Genomic DNA, 27,283 nt, shown 5'->3' with positions numbered 1-27,283 from the left:
AAGGGCAATATATCTTTTTTGGTTTTCTGTTTGGATGAACGATCTAGAGCTGTCAGCAGTGTATTGAGGTCTCCAAGTATTGTATTTTTGTCAGTTTTTGTTTTAAGGTCAATAAGTAGCTCTCTTATATATTTTGGTGCTCCTTGGTTTGGTGCATAAATATTAAAAATTGTTATGTCTTCTTGGTTCAATATCCCCTTAATCATTATGAAATGACTTTTTTTTCTCTGATTACTTTTGCTGTCTTGTAGTCAACATTATTAGATATGAGTATTGCTACACCTGCTTTTTATTGGATGGTATTTGCTTGGAGTATTGTTTTCCAGCCTTTCACTTTGAATTTATTTTTATCTTTGTTGCTTAGATGTGTTTCTTATAGGCAGCATACAAATGGATTTTTTTTTTTTGTATTTTTCTGAAGCTGGAAACAGGGAGAGACAGTCAGACAGACTCCCGCATGCGCCCAACCGGGATCCACCCAGCACGCCCACCAGGGGCCATGCTCTGCCCACCAGGGGGCGATGCTCTGCCCCTCTGGGGCGTCACTCTGCCGTGACCAGAGCCACTCTAGCGCCTGGGGCAGAGGCCAAGGAGCCATCCCCTGTGCTGGGCCATCTTTGCTCCAATGGAGCCCTGGCTGCGGGAGGGGAAGAGAGAGACAGAGAGGAAGGAGGGGGGGTGGAGAAGCAAATGGGCGCTTCTCCTATGTGCCCTGGCTGGGAATCGAACACGGGTCCCCCGCACGCCAGGCCGACTCTCTACCGCTGAGCCAACCGGCCAGGGCCCTATTGCCATTTTATACATTGCTTTCTGTTAGTTTTGTATCTTGCTTGATTCTCCTCTTTTGTTTTTCTATCCTTTATTTTTGTTTGGTTGTATTCCATACTTCTTTCCTCTGTTGCTATTTTTTTTAAGTTATGTGCTTCTGTGGTGGTTTTTTCAAGGGTGGTTACCATTAAGTAATGAAAAGGGTTCCTACCCTGTTCATTGTAGCACACTATTTTATGAATACTTCTGCACTCCATCGTCCTTTGCTACTCTTAATCTCCGTTATCTCCCCCTTTATTTTTTTTGTTTGTTTGTTTCTGTTGTCACAGTTTAAATTTGGTTTTATTGTGTTCTTGGTGGAGCTTTTACTTGTAGTTTTGTTTTGTTTTGTTCTTTGTATCTGGTTGGAAAACCCCCTTTAGTAATTCCTGGAGTGGGGGTTTTCTGATAATAAATTCCTTTATCTTTTCTGTATCTGTGAATGTTTTTATTTCTCCTTCGTATTTGAAGGATAACTTTGATGGGTATAATATTCTTGGCTGAAAGTTCCTCTCTTTCAGAACTTTAAATATTGGGATCCACTCTCTTCTAGCTTGTAGAGTTTCTGCTGAGAAATCCAATGTTAATCTAATAGGCCTTACTTTATATTTTGTATTCTTCTTTTTCCTGGCTGCCTTGAGAATTTTTTCTTTGTCGTTGGTTTGTGCCATTTTCATTATGATGTGCCTTGGAGTAGGTTTGTTGGGGTTAAGTAAACTTGGTTTTCTTTTTCTTCTTGAATCCAAGGCTTTAGTTCTTTCCACAGGCTTGGGAAGTTCTCATCTATTATTTGTTTGAATATGTTCTCCATTCCATTTTCTCTCTCTCTTCTCCCTCTGATATACCTATTATTCTTATGTTAGTCTTTTTGATGGTGTCAGACAATTCCTGTAGGGCTTTCTCATTTTTTAAATTTTTGTCTCTTTCTTATTCTCTCTGTTGTGCCTCAAGTTGCTTTTCTTCTATGTCACTAATCTTACCTTCTATCTGGCCTGCTCTATTAGGTAGTCTTGTTACGTCATTTTTCAGTTTATGAATTGAATTTTTCATCTCTGTTTGATTTGTTTTTATAGTTTTAGTTTCCTTGGTAATATATTGTTTGTGTTCTTTGAGTTGTTTTCTGAGCTCCCTAAATTGCCTTACTGTGTTTTCTTGTATATCTATGAGTATTTTTAGGATTTCTATTTTAAATTCTCTGTCATTTAGCTCCAAGGTTTCCAATATATTAAAATTTTTCTCCTTAGATTTTTCCTCATATATCTGTGCTACCTCTCTGTCTTTTGTATCCATGATATTCGATTTCCTTTTCCTTAATGGTATCTTAGGGTGGTTTTGTTGATAGTACTAATGAGAATTAATAAAGAATAAAAAGTAAAAAAAGAAAATATTTTTATTTTCCTTTTTTTGTTTCTCCTCTCCTCTCCCCTCCTTCTTGAGAAAAAATTGTGATGAACTGTGATGTATATTGTGCTAGATAGAACAAAAACTACCTATACAGGAGGGCCTGAGTTGGGGAGAAGTGATACAGGGGCAAAAAAGAGGCATTGACCCACAAAATGCAGAAGGGAAAAAATTTGGGCCAAGAATAAAATGATTTGCTTGTAAGTGATGGTCAACTAAGAGATATAATGAGAGGGATAAGAGGGAAACAGGAAAAAGGGAAAAAAATTAAAAATTACTATTGTATTAAGTAGAGCAAAAACTAGATAACATGATGAGCCAGGGTTGGAAGCACTGCTAATGAGTTAAAAAGCAAAGTAAAAAGTACCCAAAATGCCACAAAGAAAAATTTGAGACTCAAATAAATAATTTGGTTGTGACTGAGGATTTACTGTGAGGAAAAGTGAAGGAGAAAAGAAGAAACTAATATAGAGGGAGAAAAAAAGTAAGAGGAAAAATGAAAAGAAGAAAAAAGAACAAAAAGAGAGAGAGAGAGTTAAGGGTTTTGGAGTGCAACCTTCATAGAGAGAAAGGAAGAAGAAAAGAAAGAAAATGGGAAATGTAACACTTATGGGTAGTGTAGTTCATGAAGAGGAAAGAATAAAATGGGCAGAGAATAAAATGACCAAAGTGGAAGAAAAAGAAAATAATCAAGACAAGAAGATGAAAGAAACAAACAAAAAAAAATGGAAAAGGTTATAAAGTCTGGATTTTTCTTGATTTTAAAAGGTTACCTTCTTGCTTTTTCTTTTCTCTCCCTCTTCTAGGTCGGTGACTCTGTACCCTGGGTTCTGCCCCTGTGGCATGCTCAGGTAGAGGTTCGCAGTTGATCAGTCTCTATGGTGATGTCATATATTAGGCTTCAGTTTCATTGGCAGTCAAGGCTCCTTAGCATTTGCAGGCTCCGACAATGAGAGAGTCCATTTTCCCGGAGCCTCTCTCCTAGTCTTTCCTTCCTGAATTAATAGTCTGATGATCCAGCTATGGGGTTGCTGCTGCCTCTGCCTGGAGAGTAAGAGGCTCAAAGAGCTGGCAAATCCCCACTCTATCCCCACTCAGTGCAGGGCTCTGGGTAAGGCCCTGCCAGTCAGAGCCACCAGCATAATCAGGTGGGGCTGGGAGCCAATTGCTCTCAAGGTGCCTTTCTATATGCTTCCAGGCATGTCCAGAATGCCTCAGCACTCTGTGGGACCACTCTCCCCAGACGTTTTGCACTTTGTAACCTGTTTTGGCTGGGTAGAAGATGCCTTAGTCACTGTTTGCAAAACAGGAGGTCTTATAAGCTTCCAAATCCCTCTTTTTAATGGAGAGCCCTGATTAGGAAAGCTGTGCCAATCAGAAGTTGCTCCCACCCCTATGTGCATAGCAAGAGGCACTAAAAAATATTGTGCCTCTTGTCTTAGATCGCTGAACTGAGAGAGATCTTGTCAGTTAGAGTCAAATAAGTAAGTTGGGAGGTGAGCAGACTGTGGGTTAAGCTAATCCTTCCTGTGTCTGTTAGCTTGTATGGCTGGGTGAGGCGCCCCACCTGCCTGGAGAAGTTCAGGTGTGGGGAAGTTCGCTTTTGCGCACTCACCACATACAACTGTTCAGTGTACAGGAACCCCACCGAGACTCTGGTCACAGCCCACACAAAGGCCTCTGACTCTGCCCCTCTGTCTGGTAACATGGGTGCCCACTCCCGGGGCACTAGGAGGAACCTCTCGCACACTATCCATGCTCGCTGACCAGGATATCGAGTCTAATGGCTGCCGCCACTCGCCCGTCTTTGTCAGGGTTTGGCGTGGGCATTAGCTTGCGTTCACTGGGTCACTGCAGGCACAATCTTTCCTCGGCTCGGATGTCTATGCCGCAATCTGGCTCTCTCCACCCCCTTTGCCCGCCTTAGTTCTTATTCTCTCAGTTCCAAGTGAAAGCAGCCCTTGCCTAGGTTAGTAAGGAAGGCAGAGTGTTCCTTCATCTTTTTTCATTCGGTGTTGATTATATATTTAGTCAAATTTTTTTTGTATTTTTCTGAAGCTGGAAATGGGGAGAGACAGTCAGACAGGCTCCCGCATGCGCCTGACCAGGATCCACCTGGCACACCCACCAGGGGCCACACTCTGCCCACCAGGGGGCGATGCTCTGCCCCTCTGGGGCATCGCTCTGCCGTGACCAGAGCCACTCTAGCGCCTGGGGCAGAGGTCAAGGAGCCATCCCCAGCGCCCGGGTCATCTTTGCTCCAATGGAGCCTTGGCTGTGGGAGGGGAAGAGAGAGACAGAGAGGAAGGGGGGGTGAAGAAGCAAATGGGCGCTTCTCCTATGTGCCCTGGCTGGGAATCGAACCCGGGTCCCCCGCATGCCAGGCTGACACTCTACTGCTGAGCCAACCAGCCAGGGCCTATTTAGTCAATTTTTCACTCAATCATACCTTCGTGTTCAGTGTGTGGGGACTTCTAGATGCTCCAAGGACAGATTTTTCTGTCTCTTGTTGAAGAACTTGTTGAAATTTTGGGGAGATTTATCCATATCACTCTTCACGTGCCATTTCTCTGACGTCACTCCAAAAGGACTTCTTTAATTAAAAAATAAAAATCAGTATTATATGTAAGAAAATATAGGAAAGAAAAATATTCTCACTGACAAAGGCAAACACTTAGTGAAAGCAGTGGATCAATTAACTTTAAGGTTAGTACAAACATTAAAAAGCAACAGTAGGAATCTCACATGTAATTATAACAATAAATTAAGGGATACACACAAACACACACATAAGGCCTGACCTTTGGTGGCACAGTGGGTAAAATGTTAACCTAGAATGCTGAGGTTACTGGTTCAAAACCTTGGGCTTGCCTGGTCAGGGAACATGTGGGAGTTGATGCTTCCTGCTTTTTCTCCCTTATCTCTCTCTCTCTCTCTCTCTCTCTCTCTCTCTCTCTCTCCCCCCCTCTAAAAATCAATACATTTAAAAATATATATAAAATAAGTAAAAAAATAATGACAAAACAGAAATGTGGAGGGGATGAATATAAATGGTAGTTATTTTAAAATGTGTTCAAACTTAAACAACCATAAACTTAAAATAGTATGTTATAAACATAGTTAGATATACAGCAGCACTTGGTAACCACAAATTAAAAATCAAGAAATAAAAAAATAAATCTAAACACTACATTGTAGAAAGTCATCAACATGTAAGAGAAAAGAGCAAGAAAATAAGAAAGAAAGAACTACAAAAACAATGAGAAAACAATAAAATGGAAATACTGTATCTACGTACTTGTCAATAATTACTTTAAATGTAAATGGATTAAATTTGCCAATCAAAAGACATAGGTTGATGAATGGATTCAAAACAAGACACATACATATGCTGCCTAAAAGAGACTCACTTCAGATCAAAAGACATATCCAGACTGAAAGTAAACAGGTAGAAAAAATATTTTATGCAAATGAAAATTTAGAAATTGGTGTAGCAATGCATACCAGTTAAAATAAACTTTAAAACAAGAACTTTAATAAGAGATAAAGGCATTTCATAATGATAAGCAGATCAATCTAACAAGATGTACTCTTGTAAACATATATGTACCAATATAAAGGCACCTAATTACATAAAGAAAATATTGATGGATTTTAAAAGAATCATTAATAGTAATACAGTAATAGTAGGGGCTTTCACACCACATTGCTATCAATGGATAGATCATCCAGACAGAATATTAGTGAAGAAATAGTGGCCTTAAATGACTCCTTAAACTAGATGACTTGCCTGACCAGGTGGTGGTACAGTGGATAGAGCATCGGACTGGGATGCGGAGGACCCAAGTTATAGACCCCAAGGTTGCCAACTTGATCATGGCTCATCTGGTTTGAGCAAAGCTCACCAGCTTGGACCCAAGGTCACTGGCTTGAGCAAGGGGTTAACTCAGTCTGCTGAAGGCCCATGGTGAAGGCACATATGAGAAAGCAATCAATGAACAACTAAGGTGTCGCAACGAAAAACTAAAGATTGATGCTTCTCATCTCTCTGTGTTCCTATCTGTCTGTCACTATCTATCCCTCTCTCTCTGGCTCTCTCTCTGGCTCTGAAAAGAAAGAAGAAGAAAAAACTAGATGACTTCATTGATATTTTTAGGACACTTCACCCCAAAGCACCAGAATATTCATTTTTTTCCAAGTGCACATGGAACATTTTTCAGCATAGACCACATGCTAAGCATAAAATGAGTCTCAATAAATTTAAGAAGATTGAAATCATACAAAGTATGTTCTCTGATTACAAGATATGAAACTAGAAATCAATTAGAAGTAAATTGAAAAGCACAAACACAAAGAGGCTATATAACATGCTACTAAACAATGAGTGGATTAAAAATTAGAACAAGGGAAAAATCAAAATTCTTTAAGACAAATGAAAACACACAAACAAAATCTATGGGATACAGCCAAAGAAGTTCTAAGAAGGAAATTAATAGCAATACTGTCCTACTTCAAGAAACAAGAAAAGTATCAAATAATTAATCTAACTTTACACCTAAAAGAACTAGAAAAAGAACAACAAACAAAGCCCATGAGAGTAGAGGGAAGGAAATAATAAAAATCAGAGTGGAAATAAACAAAATAGAGTAAAAAATAAAGTATAAAAGATCAATGAAAGCAAGAGCTGGTTTCTTAAGAAGATGAACAAAACTGATAAGCTTTTACCCAGACTCATCAAGAAAAAGAGAAGGCCCAAATAAATAAAATCAGAATTAAAGAAAAGTGACAACCAACACCACAGAAATACAAAGGATTATAGGGAAATACTGTGAACAATTATATGCCAACAAATTGGATAACATGGAAGAATTGGATAACTTCCTAAAAACGTAGAATCTTTTAATGCTGAGTTGGAAGAAACAGAAAATGTAAAGAGAACAACTACTAACAAAATTGAATCAGTAATCCAAAAACTCTTAACAAACAAAAGCCCTAGACAGGATGGCTTCATGGGCAACTTTACCAAACATTCAAAGAAGAATTAATACTGAATTAATACCTATCTTCAAACTATTACAAAAAAATTGAAGAGGAGGGAAAGCTCCCTAAGTTAACTTATGAGTCCAGTATTGCTGATATCAAAACCAAAGACATTACAAAAAATTATAGGCAATATTTCTAATGAAAATAGGTGCAAAATCCTCAAGAAAATATTAGCAAACCAAATTCAGCCATACAGTAATATGATCATACACTATGATCAAACATGATTAATCCCAAAATGCAAGGCTAGTTCATTATCCACAAATCAATTAACATGATATACCACATAAAATAAAAAATAAAAATCATATGATTATATTAATAGATGCAGATAAAAGCATTTCACAAAATTTAATACTTATCTATGATAAAAAAAAACTCTCAACAAAGTGGGAATAGAAGAAGTATACCTCAACATAATAAAATCTATATATGATATACCCACAGCTAGCAAGACTCCATTGTGGAAAGCTGAAAGCTTTTTCTTTATAGTCAAGAACAAGAAAAAGATATCCACTGTTACCACTTTTTTTTCAAGATAGTATTGGAAGTCCTAGCACAACAATCATAATAAAAAGTAAAAGCATCTGAATTGGAAAGGAAGAAGTAAAACTGTCTTTATTTGCTGATGAAATGATACCATGTATATATAAAGAATACTAAAGATTACACACACATACACAAAACAATTATAACTAATAAATGAACTCAGCAAATTATCATGATACAAAAATAATAGTCAGAAATTATTTTTATTTTTATACACCAATAAAGAACTATTAGAGAAACATAGAAAACAATCCCAATGCAATATATGGGTGATATGTTGTAGAAGTGAACACTTGAAGCCTATGTAATTTTTAAACAAATGTTGCCCCAATAAATTTAATAAATATTTAAAAATAAAACAGTCTTATTTACAATTGCATCAAAAGAATAAAAAAACCTAGGAATAAATTAAAGAGAGAAGGTAAATGACACTTTGACACATCAGCTTTGTGGTATTTCTGTCAAAAATGTATAATCTGTGAGGAAGGAAGAAACTTTACCCTCAAGCTTCTTCTGACTGGTCTAATAATCAAATAAACACGATTCAGATTAACATGAGAAACTAACCAAATTTAATACATACATATTTGTGGAAATCCCACATACATGCAAGACTCAGAGACCCACATGCATGAGAGGTTCTAAGAGAGAAAGGGAAAATGGGAATATAAGACATCCTGAGTAGAGATGTTAAGGTGCTTTGGGGCTTCAAAGAGTCATTGCTGAGAGAGCATGTTTAATAATTAATAGTTTCCCTTGCCCTATAGATAGGTCAAAGGAGTTTATCTTTGATAACCTCTTATTATGGGCAAAACCCCCAATTCAAGTTCTAGATAGTAAAAAAAAGAAAAAAAAGAAATTGAAGAAGACAAAAATAAATGGAAATGTATATTGAGCTCATGGACAGGAGAATTAGCATCATTGAAATGTTTATACTACCAAAGTAATCTATGGATTCAATGCAGTATCTATTAAAATACCAGTAACATTTTCACAAAACTAAATTGAATGATCCTAAAATTTATATGAAACCACAAAGGACCTTGCATTACAAAAGCAATCTTGAAAAAGAACAATGTTAAATGTATCACATACCAGATATCGAACTATACTACTAGTCTATAGTTATAAAAAGAGCATGGTACTGACATATAAACAAACACATAGATGAATGGAACAGAGTAGAGAGCCCAGAAATAAACCCTCTCCTATGTAGTCAATTAATTTTTGACAAAGAAAGAAAGACTATAAAATGGGGTGAAAACAGTCTCTTCAATATATGATGTTGGGGAAACTGGACAGATACAAGAAAAAAATGAACTAAAATACTTTCTTACACAATATACAAGAAAAATTCAAGGATTCAAGATGTTGGAGGAGTAGATGGAGATAACATTCACTTCTAGCCAGAACCATATCAAAATTACAATTAAATATAGAAAAATCAATATGGATAACTATCTTTAGACTAGCTAAACAGAAGTCTTATAACTGAAGATATAAAGAAGTTACATCAAGATTGGTAGAAATAGCAGAGATGTGAAAAGGGTAGGCCTTGCGTCTATGCAAGGTGCTTGAAAATCCAGAGCGATGTTTCAGCTGGAAAGATTCCTCAGGTGATTAGGTAGACTGCATCACTGAGCTCCACAGGACACTTACTACATAAGGCCACCATCTCACTGAGACTAGGAGACATAGAATATCAACATAATACATAGCAACAAGCACAGAGGCAGCAAAAATAGGGAGACAAAGAAATATGTCCCAAGTAAAAGAACTAGAGAAATCTCCAGGAAAAGTAATAACCAAAATGGGAGTCAAACAATTTATCAGATACATGGATTTAAACAGTGATTATAAGGATGCTGATGGAATCTAGTGAACTTCAACCACAGAAATAAAGAATACAATATATGATATGAAGAATACAATAGAGGAATCAAAAGTAGGGTGAATGAAGTAGAAGATTGAATCAGCAGTTTGAAACACAAGGTAGCAGAAAACACCTGCTCAAAACAGAAAAATAAAAGAGAATAGTTTAAGGGTCCTCTGGGATAATATAAAGCACAATAACATTCACATCAGAGGGGTACCAGAAGAAGAAAAAAAATAGCAAAGTATTCAGAGCCTATTTGAAGAAATAATGACTAAAAACTTCTTTAATCTGGAGAAAATAACAGACACACATGTCCAGGAAGCTCAGAGAATTCCAAACAAGATGGATCCAAAGAGGCCAACATCAAAACACATTATAATTAAAATGGCAAAGTTAAAAAAAAGAGACAATCTTAAAAGCAGCAAGAAAGCCTGACCATGCAGTGGCGCAGTGGATAGAACATAGACCTGGGATGCTGAGGACCCAGGTTTGACCCAGGTCATCAGCTTGAGCATGGGATCATAGACATGACCCCATGGTCACTGGCTTGAGCCCAAAGGTCTCTTGCTTGAAGCTCAAAGTCACTGGCTTGAGCAAGGAGCCACTGGCTGGGCTGTAGCCTCCCAGGCAAGGCACAGATGAGAAAGCAATCAATGAACAACTAAGATGCCACAACAAAGATTTGATGCTTCTCATTTTTCTCCCTTCCTGTGGTCCTATCTGTCCCTCTTTCTGTCTCTCTCTGTCTCCATCTCTTTTGCTAAACAAGCAAACAAACAAAAACAAAAAAAGAGCAATTCATTACTTACAAGGGAGCTCCCATAAGGCTCTGATCTAATTTCTCAACAGAAACTTTACAGGCCAGAAGCGATTGACAGGAAATATTTAAAGTAATAAAATGCAAGGACCTATAACCAAGACTACTCTACGCAACAAGGCTATAATTTAAAATTCAAGGAGAAATAAAGAGCTTTCCAAACAAGAATAAGTTAAGGGAGTATATCAAAAACAAATAAGATTACAAGAAATGTTAAAAGACTTCTTTAAGAAGAAGGAAAAAAATGAAAAGAACCATAAATACAAATAATAAAATGTAAAAAAATACAAAGCTATCAGTAATCACTTTAAATGTAAATGTATTAAATGCTCCAATTAAAAGACATAGGGTAGGTTAATGGATAAGAGAACAAGATCCATATATATGCTGTATACAAGAGACACAGTTCAAATCAAAAGATACACACAGACTGAAAGGAAAGAGATAGAAAAATATATTTCATGCAAATGGAAACAAGAAAAGCTGGGGTAGTATTATTTATATCAGACATATCAGATAAAATAGACCTTAAAACAAAGTCAATAATAAGGACCTTAAAACAAAGGTTATCAGGGACAAATTACATAATGATAAATGGATCAATCCAACAAGGGGAATTAGCCCTTGTAAATATTTATGCACCCAACATAGGAGAACCTAAATACATAAAGCAAATATTGATGGACATAAATGGTTAGAAGGACAGTAATAGAGTCATAATAGGGAACTTTATCACCCAATTGACCTCTACTGATAGACTTTCCAGACAGAAAAATCAATAAGGAAACAGTGGTCTTAAATGACACATTAAGATTTATTTGATATCTTCAGAGCATTTCACTCAATAGCAACAGAATATGCATTTATTTCAAGTGCACATAAAATAGTTTCCAGTATAAACCACATGTTAAGCCACAAAATGTTTCAATAAATTTAAGAAGACTGAAATAATTTCAAGCATCTTCTTTGACCACAATGTTGTGAATCAAGAAATCAATTACAAGGAAAAAAAATTGAAAAACACACAAACACAAAGAGGCTAAATAACATGTTACTGAAAATTAATGGGTTAATAAATAACTAGATCAAAGAAGAAATGAAAAGATACCTTGAGACAAATGAAAATGAAAACACAAGCCACAAATCTATGGGGCAAGCAAAAGCAGTCATAAGAGGCAAATTCATAGCATTAGAGGCCTACTTCAAAAAATAAGAAATATTTCAAATAAACAATTTAAACTTACACCTAAAAAAACTAGAAACGGAATAGCAAAAAAACCTAAAGTGAGTGGAAGGAAATGATAAAAATCAGAGCAGAAATAAACAAAATAGAGTTTTAAAAAGCAATACAGAATATCAATGAAAACAAGAGCTGATTCTTTGTAAAGATAAATAAAAGTAATAAACCTTTAACCAGACTCATAAAGAAAAAGAGATGAACAAAACAAATGGAATCAGAAAGGAAAGAAGTGAAATAACAACTGAGTCCACTGCTTTTAGTAATACTTTTTTCTGATATATATTTTGGGCAAGGGAAACAACAGAAAAAAAAATTGAACTACACAAAAGTAAAAATCTTTTGCACAATAAAGGAAACCATCAACAAAACAAAAAGACAACCATTTGAATGGAAGAAGGTATTTGCAAATCATATATTCAACAAAGGGGTCAATATCTTAAGTTTACCAATAACTCATACAACTCAACACCAAGAAAACAATCCAATTAAAAAGTGAGCAGAGGGCACACAGGAGAAGCGCCCATTTGCTTCTCCACCCCTCCGCCGTGCTTTCCTCTCTGTCTCTCTCTTCCCCTCCCGCAGCCAAGGCTCCATTGGAGCAAAGATGGCCTGGGCACTGGGGATGGCTCTGTGGCCTCTGCCTCAGGCGCTAGAGTGGCTCTGGTCGCAACATGGCGACGCCCAGGATGGGCAGAGCATCGCCCCCTGGTGGGCAGAGCATCGCCCCATGGTGGGCGTGCCGGGTGGATCCCGGTCGGGCACATGCGGGAGTCTGTCTGACTGTCTCTCCCTGTTTCCAGCTTCAGAAAAATGAAAAAAAAAAAAAAAAAGTGAGCAGAGAATCTGAATAGACACTCTTCCAAAGAGGACATACAAAAAGCCAATAGACATATAAAAATATGCTCAATGTCACTAATTATTTTAAGAATGCAAATCAAAACCACAATGAAAATCACCTCACACCTGTCAGAATGACTATCATCAATGGAACAACAAACAGCAAGTGTTGTTGAGTATGTGGAGGAAAGGGAACTCTTCTATGTATTACTGATGAGAATGCAGGTTGATTCAGCCACTATGGAAAACATTATGGAGTTTCCTCAAAAATTAAAAGTTGGACAACCTTATGACCCAGTAGTTCCATTTCTGGGTGTATATTTTGAAAGAATATATGCACCTATGTTAATTGCAACATTATTTACAATAGCGAAGACATGGAAGCAACTTAAGTGTCCATTAATAGTTACATAAATATCTAATCATTATGTTATGTACTTTAAACTAATATTAAATTGGAAGTCAATTGTAATGAAAACAAAATTTTTTTTGTATTTTTCCTAAGTGAGAAGCGGGGGGGCAGACAGACTCCTGCATGTGCCCTACTGGGATCCACCTGGCATGCCCACCAGGGGGCGATGTTCTGCCCATCTGGGTCATTGCTCTGTTACAACTGGAGCCATTCTAGCACCTGAAACTGAGGCCATGGAGCCATCCTGTGCCTGGGCCAACTTTGCTCCAGTGGAGCCTTGGCTGCTAGATGGGAAGAGAGAGATAGAAAGAAAGGAGAGGTAGAAGAGTGGAGAAGCAGATGGGTGCTTACTCCTGTGTGCCTTGTCCAGGAATCGAACCTGGGACTTCCACATGCAGGACCGATGCTCTACCGCTGAGCCAACCAGCCAGGGCCAAAAATATTTTTTTAAAATACCTATATATTAGAAATATTCAACCTGGTTTGGTAAATTCAGAACATACTGGTAAATTTTCTGCATGTTATCAAGCATAAGATCACTGCCTTGTATACTGTTATCATGCAGTACAAGGAACCAATTCATTACTTCTGTGTTTTAAAGAGATGTTATAATGTGAAATAATTCACATGCATTTCCCCTATTATTCTTTGATGTTCCTCATTCCAGTGAGGCTTAAATTGCTGTATGTCTCAAAGTCATTTATTACTAAAGCGTGGGATAGGCAAATGCCTCAGGATACGTGGATAAATGCAAATGTATTGTTTCAAGTGGCATGATGATACACCTATACTGGCTGAATATTATATGAGCATCTAATATTTTCCCTCTTCTCTTTAAAAGGGAAGTAAAGAAGATTTTTTTTATGGTATATATTTAGAAATATGGGAAATGTGGGAGAAGCAGAGTGTTCGATGCATGCCACTAGCTAATTGTACTAACCTGAACAAGTCAATCTCTGTTTGTCCTATACCCCTCACCTTTAAAGTAAGAGAATAAATGTGATATTTTGGCCTCGCTGAGAAGCAGCATCTTATAATAGGTCTTTTCTGTCTCTTAAAATATACAATGCAAAGAATATGTCAAGACAAAGGCAGACATTTTCCTAACTCTTTTTTTCTCTCTTTTCTCCCCAGACTATGTCAGAGAGTCACAATGACCTTGCACAATAACAATACAACTTCGCCTTTGTTTCCAAACATCAGCTCTTTCTGGATCCCTGGATCCCCAGATGCAGGACTGCCCCCAGGTCCTGTCACTCATTTTGGCAGCTACAACATATCTCAAGCAGATGAGAATTTCTCTCCTCCAAATGGCACCAACAGTGACCCTCTAGGAGGTCATACTATCTGGCAGGTGGTCTTCATTGCATTCTTAACAGGTGTTCTGGCTCTAGTGACCATCATTGGCAACATCCTAGTGATAGTGGCATTTAAGGTCAACAAACAGCTCAAGACAGTCAATAACTACTTCCTCCTAAGTCTGGCCTGTGCTGATCTGATTATTGGGGTCATTTCGATGAATCTGTTTACTACCTATATCATCATGAATCGGTGGGCTTTGGGGAACTTGGCCTGTGACCTCTGGCTTTCCATTGACTATGTGGCCAGCAATGCTTCAGTTATGAATCTTCTGGTAATTAGCTTTGACAGGTACTTTTCCATCACAAGGCCACTCACATACCGGGCCAAACGAACGACAAAGAGAGCTGGTGTGATGATAGGTCTGGCCTGGGTCATTTCCTTTGTCCTGTGGGCTCCTGCCATCTTGTTCTGGCAGTACTTTGTTGGAAAGAGAACTGTGCCCCCAGGGGAGTGCTTCATTCAGTTCCTCAGTGAGCCCACCATTACCTTTGGCACAGCCATTGCTGCCTTTTATATGCCTGTCACCATTATGACCATTTTATATTGGAGGATTTATAAGGAAACTGAAAAACGTACCAAAGAGCTTGCTGGGCTTCAGGCCTCTGGGACAGAAGCAGAGGCAGAAAACTTTGTCCACCCCACAGGCAGTTCTCGAAGCTGCAGCAGCTATGAGCTTCAACAGCAAAGCCTGCAGCACACCGCCCGGAGAAAGTACGGTTGCTGCAACTTCTGGTTCCCAACCAAGAGCTGGAATCCCAGTGCTGAGCACATAGACCAAGACCACAGTAGCAGCGACAGCTGGAACAACAACGATGCTGCTGCCTCCCTGGAAAACTCCGCCTCCTCCGATGAGGAAGACATTGGCTCAGAGACGAGAGCCATCTACTCCATTGTGCTCAAGCTCCCAGGTCACAGTGCCATTCTGAACTCCACCAAGTTACCCTCATCAGACAACCTGCAGGTGCCTGACGAAGAGCTGGGGACAGTAGACTTACAGAGGAAGGCCAATGAGCTGCAGGCCCAGAAGGACATGGATGATGGAGGCAGTTTTCCAAAAAGCTTCTCCAAGCTTCCCACCCAGTTAGAGTCAGCTGTGGACACAGCCAAGACCTCTGACGTCAACTCCTTGGTGGATAAGACCACGGCCACTCTACCTCTGTCCTTCAAGGAAGCCACTCTGGCCAAGAGGTTTGCTCTGAAGACCAGAAGTCAGATCACAAAGAGGAAACGCATGTCACTCATCAAAGAGAAGAAAGCAGCCCAGACGCTCAGCGCCATCTTGTTTGCCTTCATCATCACCTGGACACCCTACAATATCATGGTTCTGGTGAACACCTTTTGCGACAGCTGCATACCCAAAACCTATTGGAATCTGGGCTACTGGCTGTGCTACATCAACAGCACCGTGAACCCTGTGTGCTATGCCCTCTGTAACAAAACATTCAGAACCACTTTCAAGATGCTGCTGCTGTGCCAGTGTGGCAAGAGGAAGAGGCGCAGGCAGCAGTACCAGCAGAGGCAGTCAGTGACTTTTCACAAGCACGTGCCTGAGCAGGCCTTGTAGAATGAGGTGTTGTCGACAGCAGTGACCAAATGCACACATCAACCCACAAACCTTCGAAGGGAGCTGGTGAGGATAAAAATATCTTTATCACCAGATGTGAAAGAAGCTTCTTGTTTACTGAACCACGGGGCAAATTCATTTTAATATGAAAAGTCAAATATTGATTCAGCAAAAAAATAAAATAAAACATATTACTGGATATAAACTTATTATTCTGATATAGACTTATAAGTATTTTTGCTCAAAGGAAAAAAATTGTGTCATAGCAGTTATACACCCAAAGTGATCTGCTAGTTTTTAAATTTCCACTAGTTCTGGGATCTCAGATAAGCATAACTAGCTGCCCTAGACACCCTAGATGTCCTTTACAAGGATTTCAAGTGTTGATTCTAATTCATTATGGAGCAGGTCAGGCTAGTGAATTTACAGTTCTAAAATTATTTCATACATTGCTAAGCTGAACCTTTTTGTCCCAATAGAGCTTTCTGTCTTCTCTTTGATGTGTTATCAAACTCTATTTGTGGACTTGATTCTTGATTCCTGAAAAGTACTGTTTGGTGCAGTTCAAGTTTTGTAAAAATAAAAATATTTACGTGTGTTTGTGTGTGTGTGTGTGTGTGTGTGTGTGTATGAGTTCCCCCCGACACACACACACACACACACACACATCATGTATATAATATAATGGGAATCAATGAACTGGCAAAGTATTCCTGCATTATTGATGTCAGTGCTTTGGTCACTGAAGTTCTCTAGAATCCTAACACAACATAAAAGTGAAATACACCCAGTGTGATGTTTTCAAAACCAGGGCTGTTGTGCACAGACGCCTTGGAGAATGTGCAACGTAAAGCAGCCAGGCCCTCCTAGCGGGTCTGGGCACAGCATTGTCCTTAAAGTCCAGCAGCACTGCTTGACCAGACTCTGAGTGGTAACTATTTCCTGTTGACATCCTCAATAGAGCTAACTCATGTTGGGCCCCTCTTAGCTCAAAAAATTAACCACATCCACATGTTTGTATTTAACAGTCACATTTCTGAAGGTGTCCAAACAAATATTCCGTACCTAAACTTACAACTCAATAATACTGTCACATTTGAACGTCATACACAGCAATATATATAATATATATTATTCATATATATATGAAATGACAAAGCAAAAAGACATTGTGATGGGGATGAGGGAGAATGGGTACTTTTTTTTTTGCTACCTGTCATTTTCTAAATGAAAAACTTACACCTTTGTTACTTAGCTGTGGCCAGTGCTTCCTGAAATTTACCTTGTGACCTTCACCTAGAAGGTGGGCTTAGAAAGTCACATGTCTTCTAGAGAAGGAATCACACTTTAAAAAGTAATGCTTCCAATTGGTTTCCTTACATTTTGGGGAAAAATGACTTTTTTATTCTTTTCTGAATTGACCAAAATGGTAAATGTTCTATTTGGGGGTGCAGAGTGGGGATCCTGCTGGTGGTGTAATTTTTGTTGCTGCTGCAATTGTTGGGGTCCTTCCTTTTTCTTTGGCAGGGGTTGTGTGGGAGGAGGGTGGGGAGGGAGGTGGGGAGGGGGGTACTGAGAAATCTCACCTTTGTACAGGGCCTCCATGAGGGCCAGAGTCAGGGTAGAAGCTGCTTTTGTATTTAGTGTGAGCTGGTGTTTACAGGTGACTTTGTCAACAGTGGATGTGTACTCAGTGGTGTCTGTGTTTCTGAACTATCTAATTTTGTGTTATGTTTATATGAAGAAATATTTATGCATACTTCACCAAGTGTCTATTTAATGTTGATAACTATTACTGTTCAGTCATTGGCTGTGGTACCTTGAAGGTGATTCTCCAAAGTCCGCTTGAGCAATGAGTAGAGTATATTAAGCTTTCATGTGGCTGAGAAGAAAAATGTCCTTCTGTTGGCATCAGCAAGTACCTAACTCTTACTAGGTTTTGAAAAGTCAACTGTAACTTCAACATAAATGTTTAAAATTACCCTTTTGTTAAATTTGACGAGAACTGAACAAAGCACTCTCTACCATTCTGTTTGAAAACACATGACAAGGGGAAAAATTAGTGTAATTGAAAGTTTATTTTTTTGCCCACATTTAACCAAAGAACAAGAAAAAACAGAGACTATTTTCTAATGTGTATAACAAACTACAGAATGTTATGTTATCTACCTGTGAAACGTCTAGTGAGAAATTGCATCTATATTTAATTACTCAAGTTGGCCTGGCACTAATAAATATGTGAATGCTAATTTGAGTCTCCCTGTACTTCAGTCATTTCCATCATTTCTAAAACTTCGAAACTGAGTCCACAACAAAGGGCTGTTTCTTGTGTTAAAAACAACAAGATCAACAATTAGAATTAAATTTAAGAAATAGAGAAACCCTGAACTCTGGAAGAACTGAGAAGGTTAATAGCAGTCCTTACATATGATTGTCTCCTCATTCCCGTCCTATTAAGAGGCTGACACTGACAAAAAGAAACAAAGTCAAGACTCCAGCTGCCCTTTTCTGTCAATAATTTAATCAGAGAATTGTTTTCAAATCTCTTATGGATGAAAGCTGCTTTGAAATACTTCTGACTGTGCTTATAGAAAGGTATGTCCAACTCTTAGTTTGGTTACAGAGAAGGAAAATTAGAAAAACACATTGTTTGAATATGGACAATTTAGAAGGGAAATCAAAGATGTAGTAAGTATTTGTGATTGGACATAATTGCACCTGCATGTCTCAAATGGCTGTCATTAGGGAAGATATTCACCATTTACAAAGGATTGAAGTGTCTTCACCCCCAAATGGGAAATCACACTACTTTATTCGATATGAATCAGGTTTAAAAGAGATTTTATAATTATTTATTTTAAAGAGCAAAACAATCAAAGTTAAAATAAACCTCACGTGAACACCATCGTACACACACACACACACACACACACACACACACACAGCCATTCCCCCATTCTCTGTTCTCCAGGCCTTTTCAGATGGACTAGAGAAGTGAGCTGCCTGGCCTCAGTTTCCCTCGGCTCTGCTCTGTTTTCTGTTACCAATCTCTGGTCTCTCTGCCAGTTCTGCATATGATCCTGAATCACCCATGCTTCAAATTCAGCTTTGGCTCTCTAATTATGCTCGATTTCTGTTCACTTTTATGTGTTCTGGACTCTGAAAAAAGAACACAAAACAGAAAGCATGGGCATTAGAAGCCGTAGACGTGCTTTCTCTGTCAGCACTCCTGTGCTGCCGATGGGCAAGGTTACTCTGGGGCCCTGGTCAGCAAACTGCAGCTCACAAGCCACATGAAGCTTTTTGGCCCCTTGAATGTGGCTCTTCCACAAAATACCACGTGCAGGCGCTACCTCGATAAGGAATGTACCTACCTATATAGTTTAAGTTTAAAAAATTTGGCTGTCAAAAGAAACTTCAATTGTTGTACTGTTGATATTTGGCTCTGTTGACTAATGAGTTTGCCCACCACTGTGTGTGAGGAAATGAGTATCTTGTGTGTATGGACTGAGAAACAGAGGGCAGAGCCCAAGCAACAGGGGCTGCATGACGGGGAAGCAGGAAGCCAAGGCTCGGGCCCGGGGAGAAGCCTGATGGAAAAGATAGTGTGACAGAGCTGGAGACTGGGGTCATCCGAGCTGTCCTCCTTATGTGAGTAGAAGGGACTCTCAGATGGAGACACGACACTGAGAAATCAGACAGCTCATCACAGCACCTTCAGGGGACAGCATCCCAAAGAAGGACAGGACTTAGGAGGAGGAGCCCTGAGTTCTCGTTCCAGTTGTGTCCCCATGTAGTCACATGTCCTCTGTCATACATGTCCTTTGCCTTCAAACTCTGAGTTGTCCTCAGATGTTCAAATTAAGCAATAACTGTAATTTGCCTTCTGGTACTAAATAGGTCAAAATTGAAGTTTGGTGTTAAATACGTAACTACAGAGGTAAATGTAAAATGGCACATCTAGTGAAAGTCTGAAATTTTCTGACTTTATGCAGTCATGTGTCACTTAACAATGAAGTTATACTCTGGACAATGTGGCATTAGGTGATTTTATTATTGTGTGAACATCACAGATTGTACTTACAGACATCCAGGTGGCACAGTCTTCTGCAGTCCTGGGCACAAGCCTGCAAGTATGTCACAGCGCTGTAGGCAATTGTACAGAGCAATGGTATTTGTGTACCTAACTGTATCTAACCAGAGAAAAGGTATAGTGGATGGCACATTGTTATGTCATTTGTGCATGCAGAATCAAGGTGCTGTGAGCAAGAGAACATCTATCACCACATCCCCAGATAGTGCTCCCACAAAAAAAGGACTTTTCCTCAGGGACCTCAAACACTTCCACTTGTTGCAGGACCTTCAGCTCTGTTATAATCTGATGGGACCATTGTTGGAAACGTGCTCCATCTTTCACATTGTTAGGAGGTGTGTGACTCTATATTCATCAGAGTCATTTACTTATTATAGTCCAATACAAAAAAATCTAAGGAGCTCTCATGTTTTGTGGGTAAACCTGGAACTGTCATTTATAATAACACTTCAGTCTGGGGCCAGCTGAGGGCTGGCAACCTACAGTCACTGCATAGTCAGTCTTGTTTTGGTCTGGCAATCTTCTTTCCCCTGACAGAACTAAAACTATAGGACGCAGCACCCAAAACTGTTACCCTTTTCAACCTAACACCCTGCCTTCTCTCTTCTCCCATAAAAGAATGTTTTTCTCAAATGTAAAGTGCAACAAACATAGTTTGTTCAATAGTGTAACCTCCTGCCTATATATAATAGGTTCATTGCAATTTTACTATTTCCTTTCACAGACACTAATTTGTAGTTATTAAGCCTCTCCTGTAATTAATGCTGTGTGAGTAAATACTCCAAACCTGAGACTGGTTTCAGGGGTGGGAATCCTCACGCTCTTTAGAATTGGACAGTTCCATTTTTATTTTTTTGGCTTTAGTGTTACTGTCTGAAAAAGAATATTCATGTTGAGATAATAAAATGAATAAAGAAGGTCAAGTTTATAAAGTGACTACACCAAGCAGAAGTTTGTAACTGCTCTATTTTATCAACTCTAAAATGGGCAAACATTAGTACTGCTATTAATGGACCTACAGTACATTCACAATTTCATGTACGGAGATGGACATTACACTTGCACAGATGACCGTGGACACACAAATACTTTAGGAAAATGCATGAGGCCCGTGGCTGCTCCCGTAAGATCCACAGAGACAGCAGAGGGTTCTTTCCTTGGCCGGCACCAGCTTCACTATCTCCTGGAGATACAAGGTGCCCACATCTCAGTTACTGTAGACGTCCCACATGAAAGGAAAATGGAAATGGATGTCAGACCCTCCTTTACAGGGAAGGATTAATAACAATGCTCACCCATAGCAGAATCCAGTAATCCCATTTTTAAACCAAAAATATTACCCCCAGTATATTATCCCCAAATATTAGAATTTATTATTGCTCTTTCTTTAAGCTCAAAATACTTAACAGTTCTGGCGATAATATACCAAAGCCCAAACAATTTTTACCCTGGATTCTGTGAGTTCCCTGATAATAGAAAGTAGGTTTATTTGTCCTTTGGCTGTACTCTTTGTTTTTGTTTTGCTTTAGTGAGGTGGGGAGGGGGGCAGGCAGACAGGAAGGGAGAGAGATAAGAAGCATCAACTCATAGTTGCAGCATCTTAGTTGTTCATTGATTGCTTTCTCCTATGTGCCTTGACCAGGGGACTCTAGCCAAGCCATTGACCCCTTGCTAAAGCCGGCGACCCCTGTGCTTAAGCTAATGAGTCCACACTCAAGCCAGCAACCCTGGGGTTTTGAACTTGCATCCTCAGCATTCTAGGCCAACAGTCCATCCATGGTGCCACCACCTGGTCAGGCTGGCTGGCACTCTTTATTAATAAATATAACAAATATTTATCAAAATTATGTGCACATCAATGTCTTTGTTACTACTATGGTCAGGGGCCATTGTACTGGGAAAGTAACTTAAAGGAAAACAGTCTATTAATCTGATGGCTATCTAATAATATGTTACTAAGCAACAAGGAGAAATATATTAAATAAATTTGAAGTAGTGAATATAATATATATTGAAGAGTACAGAAAAAAAACACAACTCTCTCTTTTAGCCCTAGAACTCAGATTGTCAATTCTGCCTGTTCTTTCCTGATCGTCCTGGTAAGAGAGGTAATGGGGGAGCCTGAATAACACATAAGTGCTTTGTTGTTCCGGTAAAGGTCTTTAGTTTGATTTAAACATCTTTGTGTTTAATGTTGCTTGGCATGGAGGTTCAGAGAGAATCCATTCTGTTCTGCAAGCAATGAAACAGAAATCCTGCCTTGTATTCATTCTTCATCTTGTACATGGGCATTGGCACCCTCCAACACACAGCACTCCAGAGGAACTTCTTTGGGGCTGTGCGCAGAGCTATGTGAGAACAACATTTTAAGCAATGCTTCACACACCACCACACCCCCCACACACACACACATACATACACAAGAACTGTCTCTGGTACAAGATTGAAGAATAACTAAATTTTTTATTATAAATTTTTATTAATTTTAATGGGGTGACATCAATAAATCAGGGTACATATGTTCAAAAAAAAAATCTCCAGGTTATCTTGTCATTCAATTATGTTGCATACCCATCACCCAAAGTCAGATTGTCTTCCATCACTTTCTATCTAGTTTTCTTTGTGCTCCTCCACTCCCACCTCTGCCTCCCTCTCGCCTCCCCCCGTAACCACCATACTCTTCTCAATGTCTCTTAGTCTCATTTTTATATCCCACCTATGTATGGAATAATGCAGTTCTTGGTTTTTTCTGATTTACTTATTTCATTCTGTATAATGTTATCAAGATCCCACCATTTTGTTGTAAATGATCTGATGTCATCATTTTTTATGGCTGAGTAGTATTCCATAGTGTATATGTGCCACATCTTCTTTATCCAATCATCTATTGAAGAGCTTTTTGGTTCTTTCCATGTCTTGGCCACTGTAAACAATGCTGCAGTGAACATGGGGCTACATGTGTCTTTAAGTATCAATGTCTCTGAGTTTTGGGGGTATATATCCAGTAGAGGAATTGCTGGGTCATATGGTAGTTCCATTTTCAGTTTTTTGAGGAACCACCATACTTTCTTCAATAATGGTTGTATTACTTTACATTCCCACCAACAGTGTATGAGGGTTCCTTTTTCTCCACAGCCTCTCCAACACTTGCTATTACCTGTATTATTGATAATAGCTAATCTAACAGGTGTGAGGTGGTATCTCATTATAGTTTTGATTTGCATTTCTCTAATAACTAATGAAGATGAGCAGCTTTTCATATATCTGTTGGCCATTTGTATTTCTTCCTGAGAGAAGTGTCTGTTCATGTCCTCTTCCCATTTTTTTATTGGATTGTTTCTTTGTTTGTTTGTTTGTTGTTGAGTTTTATGAGTTCCTTATATATTTTGGATATTAGGCCCTTATCTGAGCTGTTTGAAAATATCATTTCCCATTTAGTTGGCTATCTGTTTATTTTGTTGTCAGTTTCCCTTGCTGAGCAAAAACTTCTTAGTCTGATGTAGTCCCATTCATTTATCTTTGCCTTCACTTCTCTTGCCTTTGGAGTCAAATTCATAAAATGCTCTTTAAAACCTAGGTCCATGAGTTTAGTACCTATGTCTTCTTCTATGTACTTTATTGTTTCAGGTCTTATATTTAGGTCTTTGATCCATTTTGAATTAATTTTAGTACAAGGGGACAAACTGTAGTTGAGTTTCATTCTTTTGATTGTGGCTTTCCAGTTTTCCCAGCACCATTTGTTGAAGAGGCTTTCTTTTCTCCATTGTGTGTTGTTGGCCCCTTTATCGAAAATTATTTGACCATATATATGTGGTTTTATTTCTGGAGTTTCTATTCTGTTCCATTGGTATGAATGTCTATTTTTCTGTCAATACCACCCTGTTTTGATTGTTGTGGCTCTATAATATACTTTGAAGTCAGGTATTGTAATGCCCCCAGCTTCGTTCTTTTTCCTTAGGATTGCTTTGGCTATTCGGGGTTTTTTATAGTTACATATAAATCTGATGATTTTTTGTTCCTTTTCTTTAAAAAATGTCATTGGAATTTTGATGGAAATTGCATTAAATTTGTATATTGCTTTGGGTAATATGGTCATTTTGATTATATTTATTCTACCTATTCAAGAACAAGAAATATTCTCCCATTTTATTGTATCTTTTTCAATTTCCCCTAACAATGCTTTGTAGTTTTTGTTATATGGGTCCTTTATATTCTTTGTTATGCTTATTCCTAGGTATTTTATTTTGTTTTTTGTTGCAATCGTGAAGGGGATTATTTTTTTGAGTTCATTTTCTAATGTTTTGTTGTTGGCATATAGAAAGGCTATAGACTTTTGTATATTAATTTTGTATCCTGTGACCTTACTGTATTGGTTTATTGTTTCTAATAATCTTTTTGTGGAGTCTTCGGGGTTTTCGATGTATAGGATCATATCATCTGCAAAAAGTGAAACCTTTACCTCTTTTTTTCCAATATGGATGACTTTTATTTCTTTATCTTGTCTGATTGCTTGGGCTAGAAATTGTAGCACCATGTTAAATAAGAGTGGAGAGAGTGGACAACCCTGTCTTGTTCCTGATTTCAGAGGGAAAGTCCTTAGTTTTATGCCATTTAATATGATGTTAGCTGATGGTTTATCATATATGGCCTTTATCATGTTGAGATATTTTCCTTCTATACCCATTTTGTTGAATGTTTTAAACCTAAAGTTGTGTTGTATTTTATCGAATACCTTTTCTGCATCATGTGGTTTTTGTTCTTTGTTTTGTTGATAATGTGTATTACATTAACCGTTTTACATGTGTTTAACCATCCTTCAGATTCTGGGATGAATCTCACTTGATCATGATGTATTATTTTTTTAATATGTTGTTGTATTCGATTTGCTAGTATTTTGTTTAGTATATTAGCATCTTTATTCATAAGAGATATTGGTCTGTAGTTTTCTTTTTTTGTGCCGTCCTTACCAGATTTCGGTATGAGGGTTATGTTGGCCTCATAAAATGTGTTTGGAAGTATTGCTTCTTCTTCAACTTTTTGGAAGACTTTGAGTAGAATAGGAACCAAGTCTTCTTTAAATGTTTGATAGAATTCACTAGTATAACCGTCTGGGCCGGGACATTTATTTTGGGGAGCTTTTTAATGTTTTTTTCTATTTCTACCCTGCTAATTGGTCTGTTTAGGCTTTCTGCTTCTTCATGACTCAGTCAAGGAAGGTTATATTGTTCTAGGAATTTATCCATTTCTTCTAGATTGTTGAATTTGGTGGCATATAGTTTTTCATAGTATTCTACAATACTTCTTTGTATATCTATGATGTCTTTGGTGATTTCTCCTCCTTCATTTTGGATTTTGTTTATATGAGTCCTTTCTCTTTTTTTCTTGGTAAGTCTTGCCAAGGGTTTGTCAATTTTGTTGATCTTTTCAAAGAACCAGCTCCTTGTTTTATTAATTTTTTCGATAGTTTTTCTGTTTTCTATTTCATTTATTTCTGCTCTGATTTTTATTATTCCCTTTCTTCGGCTGGTTGGGTTGTCTTTGTTCTTCTTTTTCTAGTTCTTTAAGGTGTGAAGTTAAGTGTCCACTTGGGCTCTCTCTTGTTTGTTCATATAGGCCTGAAGTGATATGAACTTCCCTCTTATCACTGCTTTTGCTGCATCCCATAGATTCTGATATGTTGTATTCTCTTTTTCATTTGTCTGTATATATCTTTTGATCTCTGTGCTTATTTCTTCTTTGACCCATTCATTTTTTAAAAGTATATTGTTTAATTTTCACATTTTTGTGGGGTTTTTCCCCTTTTTTTGCAGTTGAATTCTAGTTTTAAGGTTTTATGATCAGAAAATATGCTTGGTACAATTTCAATTTTTCTGAATTTACTGATGTTATTTTTGTGGCCCAACATATGGTCAATTTTTGGGAATGTTCCATGTACACTAGAGAAAAATGTATATGCTGTCGCTTTGGGATAAAATGTCCTGTAGATATCTATCATATCCAATTGCTCTAGTGTTTTGTTTAAGGCCAATATATCTTTATTGATTCTCTGTTTGGATGAATGACCTAGAGCCATCAGCAGTATATTGAGGTCTCCAAGTATGATTGTATTTTTGTCAGTTTTTGTTTTTAGGTCAATCAGTAGCTGTCTTATATATTTTGGTGCTTATTGGTTTGGTGCATATATATTAAAAGTTGTTATGTCTTCTTGATTCAGTGTCCCCTTAATCATTATGAAATGACTTTTTTTTGTCTCTGATTACTTTTACTGTCTTCTAGTCAGCATTATTAGATATGAGTATTGCTACACCTGCTTTTTTTTTGGATGTTTTTTGCTTGGAGTATTGTTTTCCAGCCTTTCACTTTGAATTTATATTTGTACTTGTTGCTTAGATGTGTTTCTTGTAGGCAGCATACAGATGGATTTTCTTTTTTAATCCATTCTGCTACTCTGTGTCTTTTTATTGGTGAGTTTAATCCATTTACATTTAGTGTAATTATTGACACTTGAGGGTTCCCTATTGCCATTTTATACATTGCTTTCTGTTAGTTTTGTATCTTGTTTGATTCTCCTCTTTTGTTTTTCTATCATTTGTTTTTGTTTGGTTGTAATCCATGCTTCTTTCCTCTGTTACTATCTTTTTTAAGTCATGTGCTTCTGTGGTGGTTTTTTTCAGGGGTGGTTACCATTAAGTAATGAGAAGGGTACCTACCATATTCATTGTAGTATAGTATCTTATGAGTGCTTCTGCACTTTATTTTTTTTTTTTTTTGCTACTGTTGATCTCCATCCTCTCCACCTTTTTTTTGTTTGTTTGTTTTTGTTGTCACAGTTTAAATTTGTTTTTATTGTGTTCTGGTGGAGCTTTTACTTGTAGTTTTGTTTTGGTTTGTTTTTCTTTGTATCTGGTTGTAAAAACCCCTTTAGTTATTCCTGGAGTGGGGGTTTTCTGATGATAAATTCCCTCATCTTTTTAGTATCTATGAATGTTTTCATTTCTTTTTTGTATTTGAAGGATAGCTTTGATGGATATAGTATTCTTGGCTGGAAGTTCTTTTTTTTCAGAACTTTAAATATTGGGGTCCACTCTCTTCTAGCTTGTAGAGTTTCTGCTGAGAAATCTGATGATAATCTAATAGGCCTTCCTTTATATGTTGTATTCTCCTTTTCCCTAGCTGCCTTGAGAATTATTTCTTTGTCGTTGGTTTGTGCCAATTTCATTATGATGTGCCTTGGAGTAGGTTTGTTGGGGTTAAGAAAACTCAGTTTTCTGTTTGTTTCTTG

General features: G+C 37.9%; 1 protein-coding gene across 6 annotated transcripts in view; it reads left to right on the top strand.

Annotated features, from left to right (window-relative positions):
- The window catches only part of CHRM3 (cholinergic receptor muscarinic 3), a 597,168-nt gene extending 579,011 nt beyond the window's left edge, over nucleotides 1–18,157 (top strand). For all 6 annotated transcript variants that reach the window (XM_066383378.1, XM_066383358.1, XM_066383387.1 and 3 more), the window contains one exon: nucleotides 14,117–18,157. In XM_066383378.1, coding sequence (XP_066239475.1) covers nucleotides 14,136–15,908 — 1,773 coding nt within the window. In that variant the 5' untranslated portion in view covers nucleotides 14,117–14,135 and the 3' untranslated portion in view covers nucleotides 15,909–18,157. The remainder of the gene's footprint in view (nucleotides 1–14,116) is intronic.
- The last annotated feature ends 9,126 nt before the right edge of the window (nucleotides 18,158–27,283 follow it).

This window comes from Saccopteryx leptura, chromosome 1 (assembly GCF_036850995.1).
Source record: "Saccopteryx leptura isolate mSacLep1 chromosome 1, mSacLep1_pri_phased_curated, whole genome shotgun sequence".
NCBI lineage: Eukaryota > Metazoa > Chordata > Mammalia > Chiroptera > Emballonuridae > Saccopteryx > Saccopteryx leptura.
Note: the sequence above shows the minus strand (reverse complement) of the source record. Positions and strands in the feature narration are given on the sequence as shown.